The sequence below is a fragment of the Pyricularia pennisetigena genome, chromosome 2 (genome assembly GCF_004337985.1).
Source record: "Pyricularia pennisetigena strain Br36 chromosome 2, whole genome shotgun sequence".
In the NCBI taxonomy this organism is placed as follows: domain Eukaryota; kingdom Fungi; phylum Ascomycota; class Sordariomycetes; order Magnaporthales; family Pyriculariaceae; genus Pyricularia; species Pyricularia pennisetigena.
Window position 1 is genome coordinate 7,815,855 of NC_043741.1, and position 15,803 is coordinate 7,831,657.

Here is a 15,803-nt window from a genome sequence, read left to right on the forward strand (position 1 = left end):
TGTTGCTTCAGGCTGCGAAGTACCTATGGGTTGCGATTTTAGAATATTCCCAGAAACAGGGGATTGCTGCGTGATTACGCAGAGTTCAATACTGTGCCGGGGTGTTGAGTTTTTCGCCCGACACCATAGTAACTCAACCTGCTGCGGGGATATGATTTAAGGTTTGATGTCAGATGAAGCAATATCACGCGGATGCCGACTGCACTGATGAGATGGACGTATGATTTAGTTTTTAAGCCGAACGGATCCCCCTCCGGCGAATCGCCCACTCGAGCTTTGCCTACCTTTCCAATGGCAGCTAGAAGATTCCCACTGGTTAGCACAATGTCAAGCACAGGGACGAACGGTTCGGGCGGCGGCAAGCCATCGCAGATCCTCACAGCCACCGTCGGCAAGCCGGCGACTCCCAAAATCGTCGAACCGGAAATGCCGGTGGGCACGGGTCCAGATGGCATCCGGCTCGGCAGCGCGGCAGATACGAGCCCCAAAGCAACCACCAGCACCACCACCACCACCGAGAAGCAGGAACAAAAAGAAAAGAGCCCACAGACGGCGGGCGCCTCCAGCGACGCCGCTTCGACCCCCGGGAAAGGCTCACCGCCGGCGCAGCTCGTGCCGCTGACGTACTACCCGCTCGAGACGCAGGCGACACTGGACCGCAACCTGCGGCGGGTGATGGGCAAGCCGTACGACAAGTACTTCCACACGTCGCTGCACATCTACAGCGACGTGACGGAGGCGATCCGCAGCCCGATGCCGCGGTCGGGCTACCTGCCGCCGAAGCAGGCGGCAAAGCTCCTGAACCCGGGCTACCACGCGCACGAGAACGGGTGGATGGGGCTGGAGGACGGCGGGGCGTACGTGGCGTCGCGCACGCGGTTCGGCAAGGAGGTCACGGGCGAAATGATCCAGTGGTGGTTCTGGTGGCACTCGCTCGAGAGCGAGCGCTACGCCCTGTGGTTCCCGCACTGCCACGTCCGCGTCGTGGTGGCGGCGGGCGCGGACCGCGCGCTGCTCGAGGACCGGTCGGTGCCGCACGTCCGCAAGTGGCTGGGCGTCACGCACCGCGTCACGGAGCACATTGGGGCCAAGGAGTTGTCGGCGCACCTGCGGTTCGTCGACCCGGCCCAGTACGGCCTGCCGTGGGACAAGCTCAAGGAGGCCGGCTACGAGGCGGCCGTGTGCGCCGAGGTGAGGGACGGCTGGGAGCCGCGCCTCAAGATCGGCGACTTTGTGCACCTGTGGCGCCGAGACGCCGTCACGGGCGAGCTGGAGCTGCGGAGCAGGTATTGGTTTGGCAACGAGACCAGGTTGGACCTGCCGTGCGGCTTGGCCATCCCGCTCGACCTGCCGGCGCGCCTGCTGGGCATCAAGAAGATGAGGGCCGGCCCGTCCCTGGCATACGAGCACTTCATCCACGACCAGACAGAGTTTACGAACCTGGCCAGCTTCCTGCCGGCGCTGTATGCGAAATGGGCTGCCGGTCAGCTGTGAGAGGGAGCGGTCAAGCTGTCCCGGATGTCCCGGATGTCCTGGATGTCCCGGATGTCCCGGATGTCCCGGATGTCCCGGATGTCCCGGACATTGCTGGACAGCCGATATAGTTTGGGTTGGTGCCATTTAGAGTTTTTTGCGACGTGGCCGCATTTGAGTGGATTCTTGGCTGGTGTGATCCCTGAAACTTTTCAAGCAACTTGAAACCCCGGACTTGACTTGTTCCCGTACTATTTTCTGCGCTGATTTTGATAGTGTACTGTACTTGGCCGGATACCACGAGGTCTTTTACACCCTTTTCCGTGACTATTGTACATAGTGTGTGAGTACCCCGGCGCTTGGTTGTGTCAAAAAGTCAAAAAGTCAAAGGAGAAAAAACTCTTATGGATTAGTTTTAGTCTATTGCAGCCTCCGTCACTGGTTACTGTAACAGGTTCAATGCTCCTCAGGTTTCCCAACACTCTCCTGGTTCAACAATCTTGACAAAATGATTCTTATAAAGCACTCAGCAATACCCAGGCTTATGTGGTTTCTGATACATGCACATCTTCCATCTGTTTCCGACATGCTTGGGCTCTGCCAAAGAGACATGACACGGGTTCCACGGTAGGCGCCCACTCGTATTGCAACATTAGCATGGATTGTTGCCCCAATGTCCTCGGACCGTCTCTGCCGAGCTTCGGATTACCGAGCAGCATTAACTACCGAGGCCGACAATATATTTGACTCTAGGGCCTATTTTACTTTAATATATTTACTATGGTACATAAGGTTGTGAGTGGGTATTGAGTTGAGTTGTTCTCACATCTACTGCAACGGTGGGACGGCTGGAAAGGGAGGGATGATGACAAATGTCATGCTACTGTTCTATATTTCGAGCTGAATGAGGGATGTTCGATGGAAGTATTTTGTTCTAGTCCAGTTCTTGGCTTCTTCACACGGGTAGTATAAAGGCTTTGACGTTCTCTTTTTTTTATTTTCATGTTTTATACATGCACAACACTCGATATTCCAAACCTAGATACAGCCACGATACTCTGAAGCCACAAGTGACCATCTAATACTACGAAAATACAACTACTGTCGTTGAGGTCTTTGTTAAATATATAAACACATATACGTCGGCGAAAATGTCTAAACTCTTCACCCCTCTCAAGGTAGGCAACGTCCAGTTGGCCCACCGCATCGCGATGGCACCTATGAGTCGATTCCGTGCCGACGACGATCACGTCCCCATGAGCATAGTCGCAGGTGAGTTGCGGTCGTACCGGTGGCATTTCATCACTAGGCTTTGGTGTTAAATAAATTTAATTTTTTTTTTTTTCTTTTTTAGAATACTACAAACAGCGCGCCTGCGTCCCGGGAACGCTCCTCATCTCCGAGGCAACCCTCATCTCACCCCGCGCGGGCGCCTACAGAAACTCGCCCGGCATCTGGACCAAGGAGCAAATTGCCGGCTGGAAGGCGGTGACGGACGCGGTGCACGGCCAGGGCAGCTTCATCTACCTGCAGCTGTGGCACCTGGGGCGAACGGCAGACCCGACGGCGTCGGCACCGGGCCACGAGCTGCTGTCCTCCAGCGCGGTGGCCATGGACGACAAACACCCGACGCCGCGTGAGATGACGGAGGAGGAGATCCAGCAGGCGATCCGGGACTTTGCGACGGCGGCCAGGAACGCCATCGAGGCCGGCTTCGACGGCGTCGAGGTGCACGCGGCGAACGGCTGCCTCGTCGACCAGTTCCTGCAGGACACGTGCAACAAGCGCACCGACGGCTGGGGCGGGTCCGTGGAGAACCGGGCGCGGTTCGCGCTCGAGGTGACGCGCGCCGTGGTCGAGGCCGTCGGCGCCGACAGGACCAGCATCCGGCTCAGTCCCTACAGCGACTTCCAGGGCATGCTGATGGCGGACCCGGCGCCCACCTTTGGCTACGTGGTCGACCAGCTCCGGCCGCTCCGCCTGGCCTTTGTGCACTTTATCGAGTCCAAGAACGGCGACGACACGAGCGTCGACTGGCTGGTGAAAAGGTACGGCGGCGCCGGGCCCGTCCTGGTCGCCAACGGCTTCACGCCCGAGTCGGCCAAGAAGGCCGTCGACGAGACGTACAAGGACCTCGACGTCGTCGTGGTTTTTGGTAGGCTGTTCATCGGGAACCCGGACCTGGTGTTTAGGATCAAGGAGGGAGTCCCGACCGAGCCGATCGGCTCTGAACAGGACTTTGTCACGCCCAAGACGCCCAAGGGCTACATCGACTTTCCCTTTAGTGCAGAGTACCAGGCGTCTGTCAAGGCGAACTGAGGCCTGTACCTCGGTTGGGTTGGGTTGGGTTGGTTTGCTTCGTTTGAGCTGGCAATATCCATGGATTCTGGCATCAGTTTAGGCTTTAAACAATACACATAACACTTGTTCAACTGATACAAGTAGCCGGTGGGGGAAAATGTAACCGTGTAGAAGCATTGCCAAGGCCGGTTCACCTAGCTACCGACGGGACTGAAGCTGAGGCTATATTAAATCTACAGCATGTATATTTCTGCGGCAATAAACTCAGAAACAAATAAGGAAAAAAAAAGTAAAATAATACACTGGGCTCTCGGCACCAGACACGGCACTCAAATGAAGGCATACGACGCGCGGCAACAGACTCGGGATTGCAAATCAAAATGCCCTTTTGTCGTCATCATCTTGCTGGATTCTTCCCTTGTTTGCTCCCAAGAACCAAAACATGGTCAGAATGCTGCCAATAATGGAACACTATCGTCACTACGTCTGGTGAAACGCAGACTCTAACACCTCGGAAGCTACTGCTACCACTACTTAACTGAGAATACGCAATGTGTATTGGGCCTTTGAGGACATCTCTGTGTGTTCAAGAGCTCGGTCAGCTTACGTGGCCTGCCAGGATCAAAACTTGGTCTTGTCCGCAAATAGAACGGTGTTTTGTGCAAGATGGACAGAGGACAATCAAGTCAACAGCGGTGTCAACAGAGCAAGAGCCTTTATTTTCCCTTGCAATTTAGACAGCAAACGCGGCGTGTTTCATTGCGACCCGATTATACAACTAAATCATTCGAATCAGCACTTCTCCGTTGGCATCTTCAATCCACAATTCTAGAAGAGAGGGAGAAAACCGGCAGAAGATTCCACATTTCGGGCAGCGTCGGAGCAAAAATCCACACTGGGACATGGTCTGTTTGGCCTCCTCGGGTTCTCGGGGGGGTTTGTTTCGTGCCTCCATCTGGGCTCTTGCTCCTTTGGGGTCGGGCTTCAAGTTGGTTGAATGGGCCAGAGAGGGTGTGAGATTTTGCAGTCTTGTCCGATGTATGGCAGAAAGCCTAGAGCACAGTTGCTTTTGTCGGACTTGCGAGGCGGTCTGTCAAAGATTGGATGACTGCGAGTCGCACCGCCAGCGTGGCTGATCACCGATCAGGGGGAGCACAGGTGAAGCCATGTAGTAGTAGTAGTAGTAGTAGTAGTAGTAGTAGTAGTAGTAGTAGTAGTAGTAGTAGTAGTAGTAGTAGTAGTAGTAGTAGCAACTGTCTATATTGATAATAAAAACATGTACGCAACACATGAGAAGAGCCACCAAATGGTACGAATAGCCAGGTAGCCGTCCCATCGAAAACACAAACGGACCCAGACACGCACCCCCAGTGTACAGACTGCATCCCCTATCCCTCTATCTTGTGAGCCAACGCAAGCCAGTCACGCCGACCATCTGAGCATGCCCAACCTCTATCGAAAACACAAACTTTCGACACTATTCGGGGTTCAAATCTTTATTGTCATGTGAAGCTCTACAGTCCCAGTTCGTGCTCACCTCCCTCTCCTTGGTCTGCTGCAATCTTCACGTCGGGGTGGATCGTTCTGAGAGCAACGACGCTGTCGGATCTTCGGGCCTCGTACCATTTGTAAACGTCTCAGACCCCAAACTTTCCGTTTTTTTTTTTTTTTTTTTTTTTTTTTTTTTTTTTTTTTTTTTTTTTTTTTTTTTTTTTTTTTTTTTTTTTTTCCTTTCTTTCGTCTTTTTTGTTTTTCCGGCCGTTTTCCCCATTTCCGGCCCGTCATGTTTATACTCCGCAGCAAAGGCGTCCGCGCACGCCGGACTGGCCCCGGATTCTGGGAAGCCGTAAATAAGGACCTACCTTGCATGGAAAGATTTATAAAGATACAGGGGGTTCGTGTGGGGTTGGCAGGGGTGTTTCATTTGCCAAGTTATGGATTGCACGCAGTGGATGTGATGCAAAGGGGGTGTTTGCTAGTCAGAATAAGCCTTTTTGATGTCAGAGCAGAACAACCCCCCCGGTAAGGGTTAGAGACGGAGGTCTAGAATCGTGCTCACCTTGGATCATTCCTTGAGAGAGAAATAGAGAGAGAGAGAGAGAGAGAGAGTTGGATTTTGACAGAGTTTCGAATACAATGGTTTGTTAAGCATTCGGATAATGTTGACTTTATCCTATGTTCAAGCTACTGCAGGCTTCTTGTCAACGAATGAACGAACCGTATAAGCTTAGATGAGAGATTGAGTTAAGATTGTCACATTATTCCTTCATTTACGTCCCTGCATATCTTACCCTACTTGATGCGAATCGGAAACAAAAAGAAAGAAGGAAATTTACACACAGTCCACACGTATACGCAGCCAAACAATCGCGAACAGCAAAATTCTCCTAATCTCCTCAGCTTGGCCGGGAATTCCCAACTAGGTAAATGACCGAAGAAGCAGACAAAAGAAGAAAAAAATTCTTGCACAAAGACCAGCCCTTGGGAAGATTTTCAAGTCACGTACAGCGACTGATGCAGCAGGTGAAACGCAGTGAATCTATACGCACACCCTCTTGCTACCCATAACCCATGCCAAGACAATTGTTAATAGCAAGTATCTATTAACAGGCCTGTCTACCACGTTGTCCACGTGTCCTGACTCTTTTTGCCTTTTTTTTTTTTTTTTTTTTCTCTCTCTCTCTCTCTTTTTACCATAAGCTACACGGGCACTTGTTCACAGGGACAGGGGGGAAGACATCGGACGGCCCCGTCCCCCCGCAACGACAGACACGGGATTTCCACACCGGATGGAACGTACAAGTACAGGATCTCTTGGCTGACTTTTGCTCCCTCTCGCTGGAATGAACCAAGCCCAGTGTGAGGATGACTCGCGCAGTCCCTTGATGCTGACGACAACTGGAGGCAACCCCTATGCGCCCTCGAATTTGCATGAGAAATCTCCTCGCAAATTTTCACTTCCGGTTCCTGCGTGTCGGAGGGAAACGACTCGAGAGTATACTGTGTTTCTTTTCTTTCTCGTTGACAAAGATGCGAGGTCAAGATTTGCATTTTCGCGCAAACCTCTTGTCAATGCAGAAGGAAAAAAAAAAAAAAAAATAGTGTCGATCCACCAATGACCATGTTCCAGATTCTGTTTGGTCGAGGCAACACAGCTTCCCTTGTGGTAGTGCCATTCGTTGGCATTTGCAAGCGAGCAAAACATTGAAATCTCTTGTGAGATCGGCGAGCATCGCTTGGCGATTTGTGATTTGATTTCTTACCAAGCCTTGTGTGTTCCTGGGTCAGGTTCGGATGGGCTTGACTCTTTGCCAAGGCCCAAGGAAAATCTTAGTCTTGGCGAAAGCGTGTCTGACAGCGTATTATGATTCTTGCGATCAGAGGTTTCGTTTGTTTGCGTGGCTTAGGCTTTTTTTTTTCTTTTTTTTTTCTACCCAACAGTTCACCTACTCCAAAAAATAAAACACCCTTCCCAAGACATGGAGTGGGCTTGTTTGCTACTTACTATATTTAGGCTCGGGTACGGACTTCAAACATCAGATTGTGGAATTCTATAATCTAACCCGACGGCCAATCTAGCTGTGGCGTGCCTCTTACTCCCCAACTCCAAACGCCTTGACAAATCTTTTTTTCGCCTCCCGGGTACAGCCTTTTCTCAACAAAGAAGCCAACGAGAAAACTGGAAACTTGTCCCGACGGCGTGGCGGTCCTTGGGAACCATCTTATAGTTCCCGTTGCTTTATCTCTCATCTGATCCGAACATGGGACGGGCTCAGGCCCGGCAACAGAAAGGATTAGCGAGAGTAATCGACATTGAGTGGCGACTGATGTGTCAGTTGAGATAGGTATGCCTGCTGCCCTCTCAATACCATACTACCTACACCCGTATAATGAACTAAAATTGAGACGGATGCGCAGATTTCAGATATAGGGGAAGAAAAAAAAAAATCACCACGAAAAGAAGACAAAAGCTAACCGAGACTGCGCACATTATGCTTTTTTCCTTAGCTCGTTTGGACTGTGGCGACAATGGGAGACTCCAGATGTCGAGAATTTAGGGGTAAAAATGGCCCGCCTGTCAACGAAAAGCTTGTTACTCCGGACCGTTTCCAAAATAGACACTGAACAAGCCCAGCCCATGTAGAGGGCAGACAAAAGAGGCAGTTTTTCGGTGAGAAACTGGGTAAAGCAACGTAACACTGGCCAGGTAATCCATGCAGAGAAGAATAAAATAAAAAATAAAAAAAATGGTTGTCAAGTTTTTTCTTTTTCTTCACCTTCCCCCGCGTCGCATATATTGCCTGACGCTCGGCTGATCATCGTTCCCGTGAAGGAATTTAAGCCTAAACGGCTTAAATTATGGGGTAAAGTGGTGCGATCCAGGCCACCCTTTTTCTTTTTGTTTCGGGGCGTGAACTTACGTCCAGGGCCCGGTTGGTCCACCAAGTTACAGTAGACAGGCTTATACAGTCCCGGGTACATCGCTGCTGAACCCCCTTGTGGGTAAGTCCCTCAACGCTGATTTCCTGAGCTGGTAAACAAAATGTAAATGTGCTTGCAGCCTTTTCCCCTGTTGATCTATTAGTCATGCCCGCCGCCCCTCCCCAACTACGCTCTTATTCGCCCTTGTTTCACATCACTGTGTGGAACAAAACTCTAACTGATGACCGGTCGTCCGCTTAGTCTGAAGATGTTGTGCCTTGTTTGGTATAGTGCACGGCTCTATATTTTGGCAGTAAGCCCTAATGGTGGCCATTGCAGCCATCATCCCGGCTCTCGGCCGAATCTGTGGGCTTCTGTAAATTGGTTGATGCTCCTTCGGGTTTGGCATTGGACCATGGGGAAGGCTGCGAACTGTAGGCAGACCAAGCCGGCATGTCATTGGACGACACGAGGCCAGATTTATTCAGGTTCGTCTCTTAGCCTAATGTCTGCAGATTACTTACGTCGGATACAGCAGTTTGGCATTGGGTTATTAAAGAATTACTGTTATAATAGCAGGAACTAATAACCTTTTTTTTTTTTTTTTTGCACCTAGTCCCAGACAAATGTTAATCGGGCCTTGGTCGCAGTGACGGTGGAAACCTTTCCAGAAAAGGCAGAAAAGAAAGAAAAAGAAAAAAAAATGTTTACTATGCGATATACGTAAGGTAGGTAGTATTTCACAAAACAAGCTTGGCAAGCTTGTTTCTTCTCTCTCTCTCTCTTTCATCCCAGAGTCCCGCATTGGCTCCGCCTGTCGGTCCAATACCGAACTAGTGGCATGCTCCATGGTACCACGCACCTGGCCTCCGCGGGCGCGAGCTCGGGGATCGCTTGCGCTGCCTGACAGCGCTTCCCCTGTGAGGCGGAGGCACGAACCACGACCGGGCAGAGAAGCACCGGTCTGGATGGCACACGGGGGTGTCGGAGGTAGGGAGGGTGTACGACGGGTAGGGCGTGCCAAGGATTGTCAAGAAGACAATCTAGAGAATCATCGAGCATAGAATAGAGCCAAGGTAACCAGTCCATGGCCCCGGAATCCGATTATATATATCGGGGTCCCAAAGCCAAGTTCATCTGGGTTTTTTTTTCCCTTCTCTCCTCATCCGCTTCTTCATTCCTTCCTTTCGACTCTTCACTCGGTCTTTTCTCTCCTTCGACTCTTTTCGTTTTGGTACAACACGCAGTGCGTGGTTTGAATTTCTTCGTTTAGGGATCTGCGAGACAGTCCTTGCTTTAATCCAACTTTACAACACACGCTCTCTGTCCTTATTCTTTCACTCTATTCAACTTAACCTTAACGTGTCCACTCTTTGATCATTCAACATGCATTTCAGCAAGTTCGCACGTTTCCTGGCGGTCCTCGCCACAGCGACCCCCATTCTGGCCCAGGAGGCTGCCGCCGAAAATGACTTTGATGTTGTGGAGCGCCGCTACGTTGTAAGTCATAGCTTGACACTTCGGCCTGCCGCGGCCTGCCGCTCTGCTCCACAACCCCCTTGAGCGACCTGACTAACGCTGACATCCCGGGAACAGGGAGGTGGTACGGCCTTTGCTGCACTCATCGCTCGGAACGAGGAAAGCTCCTTCGCCACCAAGGACTTGGTCGCCAAGGACGAGGAGTCCGCCGACGTTACCATTCGCGATACCACTGAGGAGGACGAATCTGAATCTGGTATCGAGGCCCGCGACCCACAAAGGAAGAAGAAGGGCGGCAAAAGGGGAGGCAAAAAGAAGAACGCCAAAAGGGCCAAGAGGGCCAAACGCGACGAGGATGAGGTGACCGCACAGGCCGATATCGAAACCGAAGAGCACTCTACTCTCGAGACTCGTGAGCCACAGAGGAAGAAGAAGGGCGGAAAAAGGGGAGGCAAAAAGAAGAACGCCAAGAGGGCCAAGCGCGACGAGGATGACGTGACCGCCCAGGCCGACGTTGAAGCCGAAGAGCAGTCTACTCTCGAAACTCGTGAGCCACAGAGGAAGAAGAAGGGCGGCAAGAGGGGAGGCAAAAAGAAGAACGCCAAAAGGGCCAAGCGCGATGAGGATGATGTGACCGCCCAGGCCGACGTCGAAACCGAAGAGCACTCTACCCTCGAGACTCGTGAGCCACAGAGGAAGAAGAAGGGTGGCAAAAGGGGAGGCAAAAAGAAGAACGCCAAGAGGGCCAAGCGCGATGAGGATGAGGATGAGGTGACCGCCCAGGCCGACGTCGAAACCGAAGAGCACTCTACCCTCGAGACTCGTGAGCCACAGAGGAAGAAGAAGGGCGGCAAGAGGGGAGGCAAAAAGAAGAACGCCAAGAGGGCCAAGCGCGATGAGGATGAGGATGAGGTGACCACCCAGGCCGACGTCGAAACCGAAGAGCAGCCTACCCTCGAGACTCGTGAGCCACAGAGGAAGAAGAAGGGTGGCAAAAGGGGAGGCAAGGCCAAAAAGGCCAAGGCTGCTAAGGCCAAGGCCACCTAAGCGCGAAATCGCTCTTCATATCTTTAGCACACTCGACAGCATTCCCTTGACCTGAGACTCTCTGGATCAGGCAAAGGCCAAGTATGGCTGAAGATGGACTGGCTTATCGACTTCTTTTCGCTCGTTTTGTACCACTTAGGGCGTTTTGGTCAACTGGATGGAGTTGGAACCTTTGCATTAGTTGGAATCTTTCTTTTGTACGGGCATAGATCCATAGTGGAACGTGTTGACGTTGGCTTGGCAATATATTGTTCTGCTTGAAACTTTTTGTATTGATGTGCCTGGAATGTGGTGTTTTTGTCGATCATAAAGCCCTGACGGGCTTATCCATGACGAACAGAGTGCGTTTCTCAAACAAGTCATTTCGTTTCTAGATTCTGAGTGGGGAAACCGAGAGGATGATGCAAGCCTCAAATCGAAGTCGCAAATTGAGGCTGTCATCAGTCAGCAAACAAACGTCAGGCGCAACAAACAGCTCAGCAAATATTGTTGCGTACAGTGCCATATCGCTTCAGCACAGTACCAAATGGCCAGGGTTGTAATTGCCCCACTTTGTTCACCAACCCCGCCGAGTGAAGGTCCACTGCAGCATGCCATCTGCTGCCAATCGTGCATCATTTCCAGACCAGATCGTTAATGACCGACCACCTTGACGTGGCTTTTCAGCCGACCACGAACCAGCATGGCCCATACACCCATCACCAGACAGTACAGGCAGTCAAGCAGCTGAAAATCATCGATTCAAAGGACCAAAGCCCCAGAGCTCAGGGTTTAGAGTCAGGCCCACATCACAACAGGCGCGCGCAAGCCTTACCCGAACCAAATGGATGGCGGGGGAAAGAATAATTTGAAGAGCCAACAGATGGCTCCCAACGCGAGTCTCAAACGTGCAGCAGATCATCCTGATGCTTATATTAAATCTTAGATAAGCTTTGGGCCTTTTTTTTTTTTTTTCTTTCGTTTTTTCTGCAGAGATCCAACTGAGTCGCGGGCTTGCATATTGCCTTGGTTTACTTGGTCAGGCTGAACTCTAAAACGAACACGTACCAGCTTCTTCCATGCCGAATTCAAGCTGACATTAATACCACTTGTGCCAAAAAGGCCTAGAGGAAACATTACAGTAGAGATTTTCTCGGGGTGCTTTTGCAACCCTACCGACCCACCACCGCAAACGACGCTCTCCTTATTGGATGCTGCTGCTGAGTTTCGTGAGCAACGCTGCTCCCATCTGTACTGCTGGCCTCCCGGCAGGCATTGAGGATAGCGCAGTGGCCCAACCTCGTAAGCTCGGCCACGAACTCGTCGATCATGTTGATATTCACCACCTCGTGGGGCGTCAGTTGCCGCCGCCTCCGCATCTCCTTGATTAGGTTCTCGACCGATCCTAGCAGCTCCAGGTCGTCTTCCGAAGACGCGCCGAGAGGGTGCAGGAGCACGTTGCAGAATATCGTCAGGATGGCAGACATGGGATAAAAGAAGAGCATCCTACATGTTGGGATCAAACCCCTTTGTGTCAGTCACCCGAAACGCACGTGTTCCGCCTCGGTAAGCCGGAAAGAACCGAGTGTGGCGTGACGGCCAGCTTGTCTCGACCTACCAGAATGCCATGCCGTGCCTGCTCATGACGGCCGTGCGCAGGTACATCAGGATGGATCGGCTTGCCTGCAGGGCCAGCGCCTGGCTGGAGCTGATGCCTGCCATCTCCCCTCCTTGCGTCCAGGCCCGGCATCGCCCAGACGCGCGGTGTACAGTCCCCATAAGGTAATGGTACTCAAAGTGCATGATGAGGTCGTTCGAGTACCACCTATTCCTGTCCTTGCTCCGGATATCGTCCCTGTCGCTGTCGTCGCTGCCCTCGTCTTCGTTGGCGCGGGCCGAATCGCGCGACACCGATCGATCACTGATCATCGACATCCACGGGGTCGATAATCCGTTGGTGGCTGATTCAGGGGTCAGAGAGTGTGCCGCCGAGGTTCGGTTTTGCTGCTGCAGATTTTCATGTTCTGATATGGGGCCATGTGGAAATGGCTTTATAGGTGAGGCGCTCTGTGAAATCATTGAATCGGATCTCGCCCCTATTGGGCTGGTTCCTGGCGCAGTGGAGCCTCTCCTCCGGTTCTTGGCCTTGGTCGGGACCGCAAGCATCGGCCTGTGCTGAGGTGGTAGAGAGCTTCTCCATCTGTCCAATTCCTCATCCAACTCGCGGATGTCTCGTAGGAGTTGTGCGTCCGACTTGCGCAGCGACGTCACCGAGTACAGCAGTTTGCTGACCCGAGACTTGATCATGGAGATGCGCAGTTGAGCCGGGTCCAGCTTTCCCTTGAAGGCGATTTCTTCCCCCAGTGTCAGGGTGTATTTGCTGAAGCCTGTATTGCCCAAGGGCATCGGCTTATCGAGAGGGAGTCCTTCCGTATCGATGGACCACGACCGCTCGAGGATGGCAAGATCGCAGTAGTCGTTGTCCATACATGGTGGTAGGCCTGTGCGCAGCTCGAGCTCCTTGTCAAACAGGTAGGAGATGCGGTATAAATTCCGCATGTGCCTTCGCAGTCGGGCGTCCGGCGTTTCTGGAGGCGGCTTTTCGTCGACCTGTTCACCTTTTTCGGTCGATACACTGATATGGATGCCATTCATGTTTGGTGGCGCGAGCGGGTCATCTTCAGGGGAAAACCCCGAGCCGTATGCGGTGTGACCCCCGAGCATGAACAATACTCGGACAGCTGAGGTGTGAAACATACCGGCCGCCTGCAGCTGACCGGTCATTATGTGGAATGTTGTCTTTGGAGTTGTCATGGTCAGCAGGCAAAATTAACCAAGTGTGAGCAAAAGAAAGGCAGAGGGAAAAAAAAAAAAAAAAGCCCTACCAGCATCGTTACCGTTTCAACCGTAACAACCGAGGCGGCAGGAATAAACTCTGCAAACATCAAGTGTGTAGCTGCAGCGTAGGCATCTCCATCTATTGGAGGTAGCCCCGCGTCTTTATCGGTCTCTATTAATGACACCAGAGCCATGAAGGCAAATATGCATGCCTTGGCACACAGTGCCTCCATGCCTTTCCTGGATCGGTACTCGTCTCCAAGTCGCCGTTGTCGACGATGCTGCCACGCGTGTTCACCAGAAGCCTCGACCTCGGAAGATTTGTCCACGGGCGAATGACTTGCTTCCTGGCTAGGTGAGTCGCTCATCTCCCTCGGCCTGTCATCTCTGGGCTGGTAATACGAGTAAGCTGTTTCGATGGTCGCGGCGAAAAGTACCGGGTCGATCACGGGCATAGTGACGCCAATGTGCGATTGTCGAAACAGCAGCACGCAGTACTCGAGCAGAGCCCGGTCTGGCAGGTCCGCAGCCGGTTGTCTTTTCAGCACGGCGGGCATATCCCCGATGTTTAGGTGGCCCTGCTCGAGGAACCAGCCGTCCGGGCGTGTCTGCCATAGTATGCCGTCGTCATAGCACTGGCCCGGCGTGCTCTGGTCTTCTGGGTCGGCCGAGTCTCGCGTCGGCATGCTTGCTGGGGTGGAGACGGTCCTGGGGCCAGAAGGAGCTCGCAGACGCGCGAATATGCTCTCAAACTGAGGTTCCGTGTCGCATCTTTCCCTGATCCACTCCAAGCCAGCATCGGAAAAGTAAGGGACGCCGTTGTAGGGGCTGATCTCGCCCAGATCCATGCCTGCAACGTACAGCTTGCCAAATCCGACCCCGCTGGGCATGGCAGCTGTAGGAGGGAGATATCCAAATCCGGGCGGCGCATACGAGGGGATCGAAGAAAACGGTGAGGGGTGGGTGTGTTGCGGAGCCGCCTCGACATGGTCAACCACTGGCCCCTGCTGGACTCCTTCCTCGAGCTTTACCGTGGGCCAGCAGTGAGACTGAGCTTCACCCAAGCGGTTCCGGCCGGGGCTGGATGTTGCGGGCGAGGGTATGGCGGACGGTCCGTTGGCGAGAAGGTCGGCGGCGAGCGCGGCGGCCTCTTCGAGCACTGTATCATGCCTGGGCTGCCCCGATGACGGATCCGCTTGGTTTCGCTGCGCGGCTTGTAGAATCTGCTCGATGCGGTCCATGCGTCGTGCCAGATCATTTTGCGAGCCTCTGATACATCCGATCCGGTTTTCAATGTCAGTCTCGCCCCAACTTCCCCGTCATATCGGCGCGCGTCCCGGCATTTCCTACGTACCGAGTCGCCGCTTGTGCTGGCTTGGAAGACTTTCTCCTGATGCTCGTCTCTCTATTAAACGTACAAGGGAGACCTCGCTGCTTGCACCAATTACATTGCGGCAATGACCCGTGGCATTGGATCTGTTTGGCACGGGTTGGCACGATGTGAGCCATGCACCAAGTACATCGACTGTGTGGGACGTGGTGCCAAAACTGAAGTACGTACCTTGCGCCTGTGACAAGAGTCACAAGCTTTCTTCCTCCCCACCATTTGCGTGGGTTTTAACACTGAGATCTCGCGCTTAATCAACTGCTGTAGTGCACTGCCTATTTGTCTGCAGCGTAGGTTGTTGTTGCCAAGTGCAAGCGAAGCTTGGGGAGAGATATCAGCTGGTGGTTCATCATTCTGCAACGGTCGAGGGCCTCAAGGGCGTCGGTGGAGTCTCAGCCCAGGCTACTCCTGCGGTGTGTCGTTTGCTCAACCGTTCTTATTTCCGGGAGTAGGGGTTTGCAATTTTTCGGGAGTCTAAAGTGTTCAATATAATAAAAGTTTGGTTTAAGCGAGGAACAGGCAAAATAAAAATAAGAAAAGGTTAGGGCAATCAAGTTTGATATGCGGGTGAGGAGGGTCCCATCGAGGAGGCTGGGGGCCAAACAAACTAACGGCCTCATGCCCACTTGGGAAGCGAATGGAGGTTACCCAACTGGTTTAAGGTGCTGCTAGTCGGGCCTGGAAGGGCGAAACAAGCAGACGAAGCAACGGTTCAGAAGCTGCTCCGAAGTCTATTTGTGTGTGGACGCAGCGTTCGACTGGTAAGCCAGCCGTCAGGGATATACCTCGTACCCTGAATCATTTGACCCAAGGGGGAACATGATGCAGGGGAGGGACAAGAGAGAGAAGAAAAAAAAAAAAAAAAAAAAAAAAAAAA

At 52.6% G+C, this 15,803-nt stretch overlaps 4 protein-coding genes across 4 annotated transcripts; 3 read left to right on the top strand and 1 right to left on the bottom strand.

Moving 5' to 3' along the window:
* Positions 1–291: 291 nt before the first annotated feature.
* On the top strand, positions 292–1,494 carry PpBr36_02129 (uncharacterized protein; the record flags this gene model as incomplete). The annotated part of the gene is made up of 1 exon (XM_029889312.1): positions 292–1,494. One exon carries the CDS (start codon positions 292–294, stop codon positions 1,492–1,494), a length of 1,203 nt encoding a protein of 400 aa, XP_029751237.1.
* Positions 1,495–2,624: 1,130 nt separating this feature from the next.
* Positions 2,625–3,792, top strand: PpBr36_02130 (uncharacterized protein; the record flags this gene model as incomplete). The annotated part of the gene is made up of 2 exons (XM_029889313.1): positions 2,625–2,745; positions 2,828–3,792. 2 exons carry the CDS (start codon positions 2,625–2,627, stop codon positions 3,790–3,792), a joined length of 1,086 nt encoding a protein of 361 aa, XP_029752271.1.
* Positions 3,793–9,582: 5,790 nt separating this feature from the next.
* PpBr36_02131 (uncharacterized protein) lies at positions 9,583–10,722 on the top strand (the record flags this gene model as incomplete). Its single annotated transcript, XM_029889314.1, has 2 exons — positions 9,583–9,696; positions 9,793–10,722. The coding sequence occupies 2 exons, from the start codon at positions 9,583–9,585 to the stop codon at positions 10,720–10,722; spliced, it is 1,044 nt and encodes a 347-aa protein (XP_029752272.1).
* A 1,151-nt stretch (positions 10,723–11,873) lies between these two features.
* Positions 11,874–15,145, bottom strand: PpBr36_02132 (uncharacterized protein; the record flags this gene model as incomplete). The annotated part of the gene is made up of 5 exons (XM_029889315.1): positions 11,874–12,207; positions 12,320–13,500; positions 13,587–14,808; positions 14,894–14,944; positions 15,060–15,145. 5 exons carry the CDS (start codon positions 15,143–15,145, stop codon positions 11,874–11,876), a joined length of 2,874 nt encoding a protein of 957 aa, XP_029752273.1.
* Between the last annotated feature and the right edge of the window lie 658 nt (positions 15,146–15,803).